Below are 16246 nucleotides of genomic sequence, written 5' to 3' on the forward strand. Positions count from 1 at the left end.
AAGCAGGCAGGGCAGCAGAAGCTACAAAAGATGGGCTCCAAAATGACAAGAGAAAATGATTGCTGGTGTACTGCTAATCCTTTGTGGATCAAAGATATATTCTCCACTCATACGGCACCAACGGCTCCTCTTAAATTAGCATGGGTTGGACCCACATTATGTCCACTTCCATGAAAGACATCCTAATTTAGTCTGCATAAATGTTGCAAATTTCCTTGACTAATTGATTATAACATGGAACAGGAGATGTGGGGAGGAGAATTAACTACACAGCTGAGTAGAAATGCCTACTCTGGTCACTGTATCACTGCGGCTGCCTTGGGAATTTGAGATTAGAAATATTAAATGGTTTCTTGATGTCCTGAGAAAGTTTAATGCCCCTTTAAGGGGTAAGCACCAGGAAAGTGTTGCAGTCCCATTCTTTTGGGACCTCCAACATGTTCTGTTAAATTTTCAGGCTATAAATATACTAAATTGCATTAACTCAAATGAGTGAATGGTAGAGATCAGTGTCTAGGAGGGGGGAAACAGGTTGGATCCAGCTGGCCTTTCCACTCCATGTTGTCAGATTCTCCTTCTGTCTACAGCCCACAGCCCTCACAGTTTCTGTCCATGCAGGTCCCATGATCAGTCAAAAGTGACCCCTTCCTTCCTTTTTCACCAGTGGAAAGGTACATCAACAATATATTACAGTTTTTGTTTTAATTGTTTAGGCCTGGTCTAAATTGTGCCATGTTTAAACTAGATAGTAATCAAAACACTAACATTTACACTCTCATTCTTTTGGTCAGGCTCTTATATGGCCAAACATACTTGGACAGACTAGTCTTCCACCTTAGGTGATGCATCAGTTTCCCCATCCGTTTTGTCTCCCATTCTCGGCTCTGAACTCTGGCAGTACAGTGAGGGAAAGTAAAATGTTAATCTGTAAAAGTGAAAGATATAGGAGCTCATCCGCAGAAGATTCTCTGCTTCAAGTCAAACCACAAGATTCCCATATACCCAAAAGTTATTTTGGGCAGGAGCTGGAAAGTGGTAGAATACAGAAGCCAAGGGGTCATTAATGCATCACAGAGCAGATGAGACTGATAACTATTTTATTAGCTGATTGGACACTTAACGCTCCCCCATTTTCTTTCCTCCGCGGAATATCCCTTTGCTCTTATGGCCAAAGGCATTCTGGCACAACAGCCTCACTTGCTGAGCCAGCCAGAGCAAAAGGCCCTTCCTACACAGCCAGTGGACCCCGAGCAAGGCATTTTTGGCTGACCACAAGACTCTTCTCTTTTCTTCAGTCCTTTCCCAAAGAGAGAGGCCCCTGAGAGGTTTCAGACCCAGCTTAGGGGCAGGGCGGGCTGCATGAAATTGCACTGGCAGCTCAGGGCGTGGTGGGCTCCTGCTGGCAACAAGCAGTGGGGGTCAAGGACACCCACACAGTTCCAGGTTGATGTCTTTGGTTCTGAGCCGTGCCTCAGGGCTGGGCGATTTTGGCAGCCTCGGCCTTGATCAGCGCAATCAGATCCTGGTTGATGAGGAAGACAAAGCGCAGACTGGCAATCTAGGAAAGAAAGGACAAAGAAGAGGCTGTCAGTTTGAGGGGCAGAGCTTCGTTGGTTGTCCTCCAAATATACCCTATCCTAACCATTTTTTCATCTCCTCTCAAGCCTAACCTGCCACCTTAAGGCTATACAGTGTCACTCCAACAAGCGCCAAACGTGATCATACTGAAATGACCTGGAGCCTAATCTTAGGTGTAGCATTTCGTACTTCCCAGTTAGCACCAGACTTATGGTAAAATGAGCTGAGCAGTCCCTTTGCCCGCCTGCTCTTCTTTCAGGATCAGGGTGTTGTTGCAACGTCAAAAGCAGGGGCCAACCGAAACTGTGGACATCTAGCATCAGGCACTCTCCAGGCAGCCCTCCTGGTTCTGTTACGTGGCTAAATACAGTCTCTCTCCCCCCCCCCCCACCCCCCGGGCCCCCCCCCCCCCCCGGTGTCAGGGCTCACCTCCACCACTGAGTTGTTGTTCAGCTTCCACTTGCTGCCACAAAGCACGGGACGCCCGTCAACATAAATGGGCCGCCGGCCTTCATTGGCCAGGAAGAAGTCACCATTGTTCTTCAGCTTGATGACTCCTGAAATTGCCGAGAATCAAGGAGAAACTGGACTTCAGGAGGAGGGACAAGGAGAAGCAGCCGCAACTACTCGGAGAAACACCTCCTATATTGAAGCCAAAGCCAATTTGTATACCGGGGGGGGGGGGGCGGGGGGGGGGAGGAGCAAAATAATTATATTCTAAAAGTTAAAGGATTTTTTTTTAGGCTGTCTGGATTTAAAGATTGTGTCAGCTAGAAAATACCAATTAATTTTAACTTTTTAGATTTTGCTTCTTAATGCTAAAAATGTTCACGGAATTGTAACAAGCAAACTGAAGACCTCACAGAGATATAGACTGCTTGCTCCAGTTTTAGGACAAGGCGCATGGCATTTGCAGGCCCTCCGATCCCACTGGGATCTTCGCAGCAAAAGAACTCCAAGGTATCCGGTTATCTCGAGGCACGTGGCATCAGGGACCCCCCCACCCCCACCCCCGGTTACTACAAGGCTGCTTTCCTCCTCCAGTCCCCACCCCACCCCCCAAGAGCCTGTAGTCCTGCAGACCTTTTCTTCCCAGCCACTCGGGCTGCAACCCCCAACCCTCGGGCACCTTGCTTGCGAGATATCTTCCAGGCTGGTCCCTCCAGTGCTAGATCCACATCGATCTGATTGTCTTTGGTGGCTCTACCAAGAGTGATCTGGAAGAACGTTCACAGTGTTCGTCAAGGGAACCAGAACTCTGCTCCAAGAAAAATGCTATTCAGTGATCAGAACTGATCGGGCAAATCTGTCCATTTTGTAAATTTGGGATTACCTAGCAGTTTAATTTGCAAACTAAGGAGGGTGATGAGTTCGCTATTACATGGGGAGAAGGGAAATGATGGCAGAAGATGGAAAAGGGGTGAGTTAGGGGAGTGAAGGAAAAGGATATGGGGCTAGGCTGGGAAATCTGCTCCAGAAGTAACAAAAACCTGAGACTTTCAGGATGCTGAATTGTCTGCCATGTATCGTATTACACACAGGCAATAGTGTCAGGAATAGGCACACAGTGTTGTCTAACATCAGTCATTACCAGCAAGGTTCTGACCTGTGCAGAGACAGTCTGTAAAGTTACCATCATAGCATGAATCAAAACCTGTTCCGTTAAGGCAGAGACTGGTCTTGGATTCCTAAGGTGTGTACCCAGGAGGCATTTCTTATTCAGATTCTTCTCAGGGTATAGAATTCTTACACCCTTGATGACACATATATGCACTCAGGGCCCTCAAAGCAGATGCTATTATTCTTTACTTAGAATTAACTGGGGGCTACTGGCTTGCAGAAATGAGCTTTGACTCCCAAGTAAATGCTAGAAAAGTTTTTGTTCACTGCTGAACACTGAGAACAGAGTCACTGTTGTGGGGGTGGGGGAAACCATTCAACCTCCTCCCTCTGATCCAAGGGCACAATGGAAAATTTGGCAGGCCTGAAAACGAAGGAGCCGGGCAAAGGGATGGACTCACCTCCCTGGAGCGCATGAGGTAACGCACCATCCTCCCACGCAGCACAGCCAATGTCTGGTTGTCAAAGTCAGGTGAACTCATTCCTGGCATAAGGAAAGGAAGGATTAGACTAGACACAGGTGGCCTTTGGAAACTGGGGGTAGCTAAGAGCGGGCGTGCCTATACAAAGTGTCCTGGGCTTTCTGATTTGTTTTGAATCACTGCCTGCCTCCAGTGTTCGCCTTCATGCAGTGCCTCAAGCCCCAGAGCTAGTTGCCCGTCCCCATGGCCCCATCTTGCTCGGCGGCTTCCGCCAAGAGGAGGCAGTGATGGAGCTCCCTTACCTGTTATGCTGTCCACCAGCACCTGCCACTTGTGCAGCTCTTGCTCCAGCTGCCGGATTTCACGCTTCTGTCTCCGGTCAGCCACGGTCAGTTCTGCAGGAAGGAGGACTGGGTGTGTGATCAACAATGACATAGAGGAGCCACCCTGACAGTGGGGTGTTCCACCGTAAGGCATGCTTGCTTTTGTCACGGCCCAGCAAACCAAAGTGGGGAATTGGAGAGGAAGCACACGTGCATCTGTTTTTGAGAATTTGTTCCCCTGCTGAGAGTGTTATTCCCTCAAAACTGAAGGGTCAGTATAGGAGCACCAGCTTTGGCTGGTGAGCCTGCTGCAGCCTTTCCTGAATTTTTTTTTTTTAAAGTCTGGCTACTGTGGTGCATGCCCGGGCGACGTTTAAATTCGAGTGCTGCAGCGCACTTGGCACTGCCCTTGAAGAGTGCCTGGAAACCAGAACTGGTACACAATGCTCACTGGAATGGGTCAGAGGGATCTTATCACTCTAGTCGTGTTCCGTCTGCACTGGCTTCCAGTTTACTTCCAGGCCCAATTCAAGGTGCTGGTGTTGACCTGAAAAGCCCTGTGCAAGCTTGGGATCTGCATGTTAAGGACTACCTAAAAAGGTAAAGGTTCCCTTGCTCGAAAGCCAGTCGAATCCGACTCTAGGGTTGCGGTGCTCATCTCCATTTCCAAGCCAAAGAGCCAGCGCTGTCCGAAGACATTTCCGTGGTCATGTGGCCGGCATGACTAAACGCCAAGGTGCACGGAACGCTGTTACCTTCCCACTGAAGTGGTCCCTATTTATCTACTTGCAATTTCTTGCTTTCGAACTGCTAGGTTGGCAGGAGCTGGAACTAGAGACGGGAGCTCACTCCGTCATGTGGCACACTCTGGTCTCGAACTGCTGAACTACCGCCCTTCCACAGCCTGCAGTTCAGCTTCTTAACCACTTGAGCCACCGCAGCTCCTAAGGACTACCTACTCCCACAGAAATCACGACAACCAGTTACCATCGTCCTGCTTCATGTGCCCCAAACCAACTGTTGCTAGATGGGCGGCAACCCATCAAAAGGCCTTCTCTGTCATAGCACCAAAACTGTGGAACTCCATCCCCAAGGAGGCCTGTCTGTCCCCCTCTATTGTTGTCTTCTGCTGTCAGGCTAAGACGTTGTTTCACCAGCTGTTTCCCTACTGACTCCCCTTCCTTCTCATTTGTTTTAACTGCTGATTTTAAACATGTACTGCTTTTAACGTTGATTTTTAATGCCTTTTTAACTGTTCACGGCATTGAGGGCCTTAAGTGGGCAGAAATGCAGGATACCATTATTTTAAATAAATAGATAGATAAATAAATAAATAAAATATTGGGAGTTTGGAATTAGGAGCAGATGCAAAGCTCAGCCCTGCTTCTCTTCAACAGCCACCCAACAAGGATTCCAGCTCCTGTGACTCTGCTTCGGGTTTTAAGGGGAAAAATGAGTTTCTCTATAGCCCAAGACCTGGCCCTATTGGACAGGCAGAAGGTAGCTCAGGTCACACAAAAGAACTGTCATACAGATCTGTGAAGCCACTTGTAAAGTAGAATGACACTCACCGTGCTCCAGCACTTCGTCTCGTACGTCCCTACAGGAAAGCAGGGGGGGGGGGATACATGGGAGGTTAGGCAGGTCTTGAATGGCTAACAAAACATTGTCTGCTCTGTTCTGAACAGAAGAACTTACAGATACATTATCAACCCCACTAGCAAGCACCATATGGATCAGGATGCTGCAGTGTTTCTCGCATGATAGCTACAGCAGTACTCAACAATGCAAAACATGGGACAGTTAGTTCAATATAATGAGCCATTTCCGGTAAGGGTCCCAAAGGGCCAGGACTGCTGGGATGCAAAACCAAGGAGAAGGACAACTCAGCACAGAGGCCAGTAGATAACTAGCATTAGTCCTTGGCCCAGGGAGGCCAAATTCACATCTCTACTCTTTGTAGAGTAGGTTGACCCATCACAGGGTAATCTTGGGCATTGACTTCCTCCTTGGCCCAGTTTCTTTATGTGAAAAATGCGAACAGTAGTGACCTCTCTCATACTACTGCTACGAGTCTCAAGGAGCCAACCTGCTAGCCAGGTTCATTGGCCATCAAGGCCATACAAGTATGTTGATGAAACTGACAACACTATGGGCTATGAGGAGGCAAGAGGTTCTCCCCACATCCCTTTCACTTACTTCAGTTTGCTGTCATCTATCATGTCTTCAGCATCAGAAAAGTTCAGCACCTGGTCCCCTTTGGGCAGTGGCTGCACTGGATGGGGCAGAAAGGACAAAGGGCTGTTCAGAATTCTGGCCAGAGCCCCAGTCTCAGACATCAATGGGGAGCAGAGAACAGGTGCCTTACCTGTCTGATCGTCCAGGAGGTAGTACTGCTTCATGAGTTGCCAGTGTGTTTGCAGAGCTTTGGCAGTGCGTGAAGGGTAGAAAACCTCTGGGTGTTTGTGCAGCAGGTCCTGGAAGGTATCCAGAGTGGGTTGACTGGTCTGAAAAAAGAGGGATTGAAGAGTAAAGCCAAAAGGGAGAACTATCCAGATGACTTCTCAAACTGTTCTTGCAAAGGTTATTAAGCCAGGGGTTAAAATAGCGCTGGAATGAAACATCAACTTCAGGCTTTCCCAAAGGCTGCGGGAGTGAAATTTCTATGCAATGAAATGGCAAAGAAATCAGTATTTATCAGGGCAGTTATCAAACGAGCTAAGCCATGTGCTACAGGGGAAAACAGAACCACATCAGGGCCTCCAGCCAACATGAACTGGAGGAAAGAAAACACCCAGCAGTGTTGCTCAGTTCTAAGCTAACCAGGACTGGGGTTCAGGAACCTGGATGCTGAGCCTTACCGATCCCACTTTGCTTAGCAGCTGCTCCTCTGCTTTGCTGAACAGCACTTTGCTCTGGGTAGAAGCGATGGCTTCGGGATGCAGCTGCCGCATGGCCTGGCAGGACAGCCTGGTGAAGCAGAGAGAGAAAAGGAATGAAGACCACTGATCAAGAAGGACAGGGGCCAAAGGTAACCCCTTGCCAAGCAGTTACTAGTAAGCATTCATCCTGGAGCCAAACATAATCACTTGAGAAACAGAAAATGACAAAAGGATGACATTGTAGCTGCTGCCCTTGCTCTGCTCCTGCCAAGACAAAGCCACCGGTGGAGGGGGAGAGGAGAGAGTCGCCTATCATCAAAACTCACTCTCACCTACCTTCACTTAAGGGTAAGGGTTGTGTCAAAACTCAGTAAGTATTTCCCAACAGCTCAGCCCTGCAGGGCTACTTTCTTGGGTGAGGCCCGAGCATGCCAAGAAGGCATTTCCTATTAGTACAGATAGCAACAAAAAAGGCATCATCTGCTCAAGTTGCCTCTGCTCAAAATATCTGCTCCTGTGAAATTACGAAGATTCCAATCTTCAGCGTAATCTTTGTTGAGAAAGCCCTAATATCGGAGAACAAAATGAACTCCAAAAGAATACCGTATTCTTGTGCCATCAAAATGGTCTGGGGGAGCAGTACAAGAAATAAGGTCTTAGACTGTCATATGAACCTGAATAGTATTGTACATGGTCAAGTGCTTATCTATGATCCCTGTAACTGTATCACTGCTTAAAACCAAATCCCTAAATTCTACACTTTCCCTCTGGTTATCCTGCTTTTGATTCTACCGGGGCATAAGCGCTATCAAGAAACCTGCTGTTACTACTCAAAACATGTTGTTCCTTGCTGTCAAGGAGGGCTCTAGGCTTGGAAGAGTCAGATGACCTTAAATTCCTGGTTGCTATGGAATTGCTTGGGAGGGAGAATCTTTTTCACCCTCCAAGACCTCTCTACGCTGAATCAAAGACTTCTCATTACAGCTGAGCAGGAGGAATTTCCCTTCTTTCCAGCGCAACTGAAAAGCACGAGAACAGACAGTGAGGCAACCGTCTGTGCATCAAAGGGTACAGAAGCCCTTGGCAGCCAGTTGCCTCAATTTCCCTGCCATGACTGAGAAGAAAGGCTGAAGGAAGTGTAGGAAGCCCACCATACACTCCATTACCACTCTGGTCATACGCACGTCCTTCTCACGATATACCTGAAAGTAAATCCCACCCCAGGCCTAGCTCACACCTTCCTCCTTGAGACCCACAGCCATGTGCAGAAGACGGGACTTACTTGGAGATCGCAGGGTCGTATAGCAGAGCGTACCACCTCTCCTGGATTTCCCGCAGGTTAAAACGGCAGCTGAATTTCACTCCCAAGTGCACAGAGGTCAGGTCATTGGTCTGCAGGAAAAGAAAGAGGATGCATCAAAACCAGGAGCTGCATTCTGGGGACTCTGTCCACTTCCTCCCCAGCCAAACACCCCTGGGACTGTCAACCCAGCAGCTCCTTACAACACCTGTAGACTGTCATCTCTGGGGTGTGGCAGCATTAAACGCAGACTCTGGCAGAACGCTGACCAAGAGCTAAAAGACATGTTCTGCAAGCTTCCACCGGGAGGACAGGAGGGCACCCTGGGCTCACAGCTTTTCTTGTGGAAGGAGGGATGGATTTATACCCCACCCTTCACTCGGGAGTCTCAGAGCGGCTTACAATCTCCTTCCCTTCCCACAACAGACACCCTGTGAGGTAGGGGAGGCTGACAGAGCTCTGAGAGAACTTCTCTTGAGAGAACAGCTCTGAGAGAACTGTGACTGACCCAAGATCCCCCAGCTGGCTGCATGTGGAGGAGTGGGGAATCAAACCTGGTTCTCCCAAATTAGAGTCCACCGCTCATAGCCACTACACCAAATTGGTGTAAAAAATGCCCCATGCATCACCTGGGGGTGGGGGTGGGGGAAGAGAATGACACAAAAAGTCCAGGGGAAGACTGCCTGGGACCCCTGTCAAAGTCATTCTGAGCTTCTTGAAAGAGAACTGGGATGCAGTCAATCAATCCTTACTCAAACATGGATTTGTTATGTTGCCCACAAGCCTGTCCTTGCTCTGTTACCTGAAGCACTGCGTTGATCAACAGCAGGTCATCAGTGGCTTTCCATCGGCCTAAATCCTTGGTCACTTGCAAGGGCTGCTTGCTCTTCTTCATCCGCTTGGCAAGGCTGGGGTTTGGAGCTGGGCTTGGAGTGGCAGGTGCAGAGATGGATTTGGACACCTGTGATGGCAGAGAGGTGGAAATGCAGAACCAAAATGCTACAGCAGCTGCCAGGGGAGTCATGAGGTACCATTGCTAAGTACCTGCTAACATGTTTTCTTGCAAGGCAAGTAGGCGGGCACACCTACATCAGAAAAGGAAGAGAAACTGGCACCACTGAACTACTAGAGTGCCTACATCTCTTTCCACCAATCACACAAGCCAGTAGTAGCATAGGGTTGCAAAATCTGGGGGTGAGGGACAGGTTTCTCACTGCACCCAAATCAACAGCTTAACAGGGGCAGGGCGACTGCTTCAGGTGCCAAGTTCTTGGAGGCACCAAGCATGTCCATGTTTACTCCAAGTTCTAGTGGCACTTCATGTTTTAGATACATTTATACTTATGTGAACCATTTCAAACAGTAAAAGGGAGAGGGGGTGCAAGGAAAGCACAAACATGCATGCAACTCTGCACTGATCCTGGGAGCTAATTATCCAGATGAGACTCTAAAGCAATTATATTTACCAATTATATTTACTTAGTTGTGTCACTGCCAATAAAAAAATTGGACAGGGAATAGTACAGCAGGCTTCAAAATTCTCTAGTATCAACACAAATGGAAATGAGTCACGGCTCAGAGTTCTTGCTCTTGTGTTATCACTTGGCATTTTGGTTAAAAACAACTGTGACCCCTCCACACCCTTTAGGATCTGTTTTCCTCTGACCACCGGGTTAGGCAGAATCACCAGCCACAGCAATATGGGTAAGAGAGTTTTTGATCTGGCAGAATGTGGTTTTACCCCCCTCCCCCACCACCACTGATTCCACTCTGGGCCACACAGTGTCACTCAGTTGCAGTTCTTTACCTGCATTTGCAAAGTGCCGTTATGACGCATGTAATAGTCAACGTTTAACTTTACTCAATATTTTGTTTTTCTTCATTTAGACCCTGCTTTTCTTCCCAATGGCGACCCAAAGCAGCTTATATCATTCTCCCCTCCTCCTCCACTTTATCCTCACAACAAGCCTGTGAGGCAGGCTAGACAGGGAGTCTGTGACTGGCCCAGCAGGATTTAATGCTTGACTAGGAATCTGAACTCGGCTCTTTCTGGATCCGAGCCCAACACTCTAACCCCTATACCACAGTGGATCTCTAATATCTAGCTCTCAAAACTACAGAAAGAGCTGAAGCAAACAAGATGTTTAGCTCAGAAACAGAAGGGATGGATCTAATACAATCGCTCTGCCCACATCCCACCCCTGCTCCCTGGACCTCATCTGTTGTTTCCAATAGCCATATACTTTCCCATCCCTACTGCCTGTTCTCTGAAAGGACATGGGGGAAAAGATTCTAAAGATGTTAAAACTCAGAATTATAGAAACGAAACCAAATGCAGAATCAGAATTATTGAAATTAGATTAAACGCATAACCATGAATGCCCATCATATTGGCAATGGGTCTGCCATAGCAGCTCTTGACAACTGTGGCACACCTCTCAGCTCTTCCTTGTGCCCAGCTCACCTTCTTCTTCTCACTGGAAGAGGGCTCGCTGCCAGAGCAACGCCCAGGTTCCACCCCACTAGGGCCCTTGGCCCGGCTGGACGATTTGGCAAGGCTGCTCTCTACCAGTTCATCATCAAACTTCTTCCTTTTGATAAACCTAGAATGCCAAACAAAATGAGATTCACTAATGCCCCATGCATCATACCCTACTGCAAGAGGCTACCTCCCCCAATGTCCCCATTGGCACTGCAACAACGGATTGTTGTTGTAGTACCAATGAAACCCAGAAATTTCCAGGCGTCTGGGCCTACAAAGAGATTCAGAATTAATACTGTTTTACCTAGAGGAGTTTGTCCTCAGCTCCAGTGGAAAAATCATGCATTGCCTGAGAAAATTATTCAGGTCCCTGGCAGTGTTCCCTCTAAGCTGAGTTAGTGTGAGCTAGCTCACAGTTTTTTAGCCTCCAGCTCACACATTTTTGTCTTAGCTCAGGAAGGATGGCTCCAGAGCAAACTAATTTATGCAGCAGCCAAATTGCTCGCTCACCACTTTAATGCCAGTAGCTCACAAAGTAGAATTTTTGCTCACAAGACTCCACGGCTTAAAGGGAACACTGGTCCCTGGTCACATCTCTTAGTAGGGCAGGTTTGGTTTTTAAACCAGCCAACACCACACAGGAGTTGTACAGATTCCAGCTTTTACTTTCACAGAAATGGCCAGTGCTAGGTAGGGCATACCAGTGGCAAGTGTTTCTCTGAACCCAATGAGTGCCTTGGTGGTGAGCACAGAGGGGCAGGAGCTCATCTCCTCCCTCACACTGGTCTTTTGAGCCATTCAGAAACAGCACTGTTTCCTTGCTGCTTTTCCAAGTTCTCGCAGGCTTTCAAGGCTAGCCAAACGTCATAGCCTGAGGGATGTTGGCTTAGCCTTGACCAGGGGGACACGCTCCCATTTGAGATTAGGGCCCTGCGGGACCCAGCACAGTTCTGCAGGGCTTGTAAAATGGAGCTGTTCTGCCAGGGCTTCGGTTGACGCGGCAGGCATTCAATCCATTCCCCACCCACCCCCGTCCCGTTCACTGTGCTGTCCATGACCTTCATCCAGTGCCTCACTGTTTTGGATATTATCTAGGCATTGGAGTCTTCTGGAATGATCATTTTATAAGGCATAGGATCTGATTTTTACCTGCTATTGTTATTTATTGTTTTACTGTTTTTATTGTTGTTGTTCTTATGTTGTGAGCCGCCCTAAGCCCATTTTGGAGGGCAGGGCGGGGTATAAATTTAATAAATAAATTAAAAATAAATAAAAATAGACCAGGGAACTACTCGGCCCTAGTGCCAAATGCCTTCATGAAAGTAAGCTGGGAGGAGGAAATCATTTTTAGCATTGCTTCTGGTGTCCAAAAGGCCCCGAGTTTGGAACAGTGGGAAATGTCTTTCGATAGGAAGAATAAAAACAGTAGATCTCTCGATAATAAAATAGCTTGCTTCTTCACAGACACCTCCTGCCCCACCTCACCCAGCACAGTACCTGGATGAACTGCGCCGTTTGGGGATGGCACCCGACACCTGTGATGAGCTTCTCTTCTGCCCTGCCAGAGACTCTTCGTCTTCAGAGCGGCTCGCCGTGCCCGACGCCATCAGTCTGGAATCCAGCACGTCTGCCATGGAAGGAGGATGAAAGAATCAGCGGCCTGTGTTACACCTTCTGATCCCACACCGAACCAGTAAGGGGCTGGCACTAGGAGCACCAGAGGAAAGTACAAGAAGCCAAACAGTGACTATGGAACGTCACGTATCCTGGTGGATTCAGAGGTGCGGAGATAACCTAAGTCTGAGAACCGTTCAAGCCCTTTTCTAATATACTCCAGTCTTCAATGCCTTTTCCTGGAAATAAGGCTCCTTGATATCAATAGAACCTACTTCCACATCAAGGCGCTTAGGACTGCAGCCACTGTTGCCATCTGACATATTACACTGTCCATGACAGTGACTTCCACAAATCAGCCGCAGGAAGCAACTGATTCATTTTTGAAACAGTGGATAGAAAATAGGAATTGGGAGGGAAAACTGAAATATATTCAATGCTTGTTAACAACCCTAATCTTCCTTTATTATTTCAGTAAAATACTTCATTTAATGTACAACTTAGCATATTAAATGGAACTGTCTGGTATATTTTGAAACCTGAAAGTCCAAATGCCTTTGTTATATTAAAATTATAATATCACATACACCTAGTAGTAATTAGATAGGAATTGGAATCTGCTGTATCCTTGATTTTGCCTGCTGAGGGAAATGTGGGGCCCCCCCCCTGAAAATAGAAACTATCAGCATAGGGAAGAAAAAAACAAAGCCCCCCTTTGTTGTGGAACAATGAGCAAACAAAATCCCATCTCACTTTTTTTTAATAAGTAAAATGTTTTAAAGGCAAGGTGTACTATATACTAAAAATGTACTATATACTATGAAGTTTTTTTATGAAAAGTAATCTGTAGTGTTAGTTAATTCCTACACATACTGTACACCCACACATATTAAGGGTATTTTTAATTTATATAGGACTGGTTTCATGCTGATCATTATAAAATCTGATAATCCTGAATACAGTGACTGCGTGAAATCTGGAAGTTCAAATAACAAGATATTTCCACCTTTTATCTTTTCCTACTTCCCTAATGGCAAAGAGTAAGATGGATGTCCTTAGGTAGCATGATGTGCATTATCTGCAGCTGTTTCACTCTCTAGCAATGGGCATGTTTGCAGTTTCCTTTAAACAAAGCGAAGGCATTAATAATTTTAAAATGCCAAATAAAACAGCTTTATATGGTAAAAAAGTAATGAAAGCTGCATTTAATGATGTTCAAATATTAAAATACATAGGGACACTATGCCATTCCATATATTTCAGAAATTTTTGCACAATTTACACGTCTGTGGAGAAAAGGGATAAAACCCCAACTCTCTGCACCGCAGTTTACTGCGTCACGTAGGTCAGACTGACAGACGCTGGTCTACCTCACAGGGTTGCTGCGAGGCTAAATAAAAGGGAGGAAATTATGTACCCTGTCCATCTCAAAGGAAGTACAGGATAAAAATGAAATAAAATAACTACAGCCTATAAAGAATCCAAGACTGAAGTCCCTCTGGCATGCCTTCACTTCGTGATGCCAAACAAAACAACCTCAGCTCCTCACTCGCCAAAGTTAAAAAAGCTCGTTAAGACATTAACATTATGCGAGGCCTGCCCAACGCGCGCAAGCGCACTAGAGCACCACAGACTTCCCTTACACTATCCTATTGAATTACCGCGGGAGGGGGAGATAATAAGGGGAGATAATAAAAGAACACTGGCCGCACGCATGCGAGTTTCTACCCCACCCTCGCTAGCTGGGCATGCGTATCTCTATCCCACAGCCTTGTCCACTGTGGCGCATGCGCCCGCCACCCCGTCCGTCCAATTTGGCTTCCTGAGTCGAAATGTTCCCTCAGCCCCTTTAAATTCTGGCCATTCTTTGAGGTAGCTAAAGAGGCTTCGGCGACAATAACGTACCATTCCCGAGCGCTGCGGTGACTCCTGCCTCTCCTCTGCGTCCACCTCGGAGGCTCGAGAGAAAGCAGAATCATTTCCGGAGAGAACACGGAAAAATGTGAACTACTACCGGTTTGTGATGGAGACGCCAAGAATCCTCTGGGTGTTTCTTGTGGGTACTGTGTTGGGCAGCCATCTTTGTTGAGGGCAAAACTTTGGCCATTTGGGCCTTATCCAAAATATATATATTGAATTGCCGTGGCTGTTATATCACTGCAGCATGCTCCGGCGACATTATACATCTTTTTTTTTTTGTCTTTCTAGCTTTGTTTTTGATAACTTTTTTCCCCTCATAAAAATTTATTTTAGTTAGTGCTGTGATTTAATGTTTTTACTGTTTTTTAATCTGTTATTTTTATCAGGTCTTTATTTCAAAGAGTTCAGAACTCGTGTATGTAATTCTCCCCTCTTTTCCCCCAACAACATTGTGGTGACTGGCTAAGGTCAGAGCAAAGTTTGAGTCCAGCAACATCTTTAAGACCAATAAAGTTTTATTCTGGGTATAAGCTTTCCTGTGCATGCACACTTCTTCAGATACATTGAAACAGAAGGCACCAACCATTACATATATGAAACGTCAGGTTCTACGATGCCAAGACATCCCGGAAAATCTACAGCAACTAATGAACTCTGGCTGTGAAAGCCTTCGACAACACATTACATAGAGGGTTGGTGAGGGTGTTGCTAAGAAGGGCTCATTAGAGTCAAGATGCCTAAGTAACTGAGAAATAAGTATAGCTAAAATTGGATTAAGGCAATTGGTAAAACCTGTGGATAGCAAATTAGCATTCAGCATAATAAAAGTTTACAAACATGCAAGAACTGAAAGACATTAGCATGTGTATTGAGATAAGAAACTGCGGCCTCTGTTAAGCCTTTGGGAGGGGTCCTTTGTTCAGAGTGTTATAATAACTTGTAACTCAGCAATCTCCCTGTTCCTTTGTAATAAAGCAGCTTAAAAAGTAGCTATTTTATTGCAAAGGAATTCCAGAAACAGACTACAATGGGAGATTGCTGAGTTACAAATTATTACAGGACAATTGAACCCCTGGGCCTTAACAGAGATATCAGTATCTCACTACACATGCTAATGTAATTCAGTTCCCACATCTGTTTGTAAACTCTTTTTATTATGCTGTATGCTAATTTGCTGCTATTCACAGGTCTTACCAATTGTCATAATCCAATTTTAGCTATAGTTATTGCTCAGTTACTTATACATTTGACTCTAATTAGCCCTTCTTGGCAACACTCTGCCCACCCTCTACCTATATGTAATGGTGACTTCTGTATCAGTGTATCTGAAGAAGTGTGCATGTACACAGAAGCTTATACCCAGAATAAAACTTTGTTGGTCTTAAAGGTGCTGCTGGTCTGAAACTTTGCTCTGCTGCTTCAGACCAACATGGCTATCCACCTAGGGTTGCCAGGTCTGGATTGGAAAATACCTGGAGACTTTGGGGGTGGATCCAGGAGAGGGAGGGGTTTGGGGAGGGGAGGGGCCTCAGCATGGTACAAGGCCGTAGAGTCTACCCTTCAAAGCAGCCATCTTCTCCTGGGGAGCTGATCTCTGCCAGCTGGAGAACAGTTGTAGAAGCGGGAGATCCCCAGGCCCCACCTGGAGGCTGGCAACCCTATACCTACCTGAATCTGAATAGTGTCAGATCACCCAGTGAGGATCATGGCTGCAAGGGGACTTGAACCTGGGTTTCCCTTATAAAGTCTTGGGCTGCCAACTCTGGGTCGGGGAATACCTGAAGATTTGGGGGGTGGGGCCTGGGGAAGGGAGGGACCACACCACGGTGTATTGCCAAAGAGTCCACCCTCCAAAGCAGCCATTTTTCTGCAGGGCAATTGATTCCTGTCATTTTGAGATCAGTTGTTAATCTGGGAAATCTCCAGGACCCACCTGTAGGCTGGCAACCCCAAGTTCCACACTAACAGCCTTCCCCAAGGTACCCACCAAGTGTTTTTAGCAAGCGGCTGGGGCCAAGTGGGGCTTTTGCCCACCAGGGCGTCTGATTGGCCACTGGAGATCTGGTTGGCTCTGCAGACTTTAAAGAAGTTGTTTTTGGCAGCAG

The 16246-nt window shown here is 46.8% G+C and overlaps 1 protein-coding gene across 1 annotated transcript; it reads right to left on the reverse strand.

Moving 5' to 3' along the window:
• Nucleotides 1–1055: 1055 nt before the first annotated feature.
• On the reverse strand, nucleotides 1056–14210 carry MCRS1 (microspherule protein 1). Its single transcript, XM_015405887.1, has 14 exons — nucleotides 14127–14210; nucleotides 12105–12234; nucleotides 10590–10728; nucleotides 8928–9086; nucleotides 8108–8217; nucleotides 6805–6913; nucleotides 6312–6450; nucleotides 6143–6218; nucleotides 5515–5543; nucleotides 3923–4015; nucleotides 3600–3682; nucleotides 2708–2795; nucleotides 2008–2135; nucleotides 1056–1558 (listed from the first exon to the last, which is right to left on the reverse strand). The coding sequence occupies exons 2-14, from the start codon at nucleotides 12212–12214 to the stop codon at nucleotides 1472–1474; spliced, it is 1350 nt and encodes a 449-aa protein (XP_015261373.1). The 5' UTR covers nucleotides 12215–12234; nucleotides 14127–14210; the 3' UTR covers nucleotides 1056–1471.
• Nucleotides 14211–16246: the final 2036 nt, after the last annotated feature.

This window comes from Gekko japonicus, unplaced genomic scaffold, assembly GCF_001447785.1.
Source record: "Gekko japonicus isolate JY-2015 unplaced genomic scaffold, Gekko_japonicus_V1.1 scaffold246, whole genome shotgun sequence".
Lineage (NCBI taxonomy): Eukaryota > Metazoa > Chordata > Lepidosauria > Squamata > Gekkonidae > Gekko > Gekko japonicus.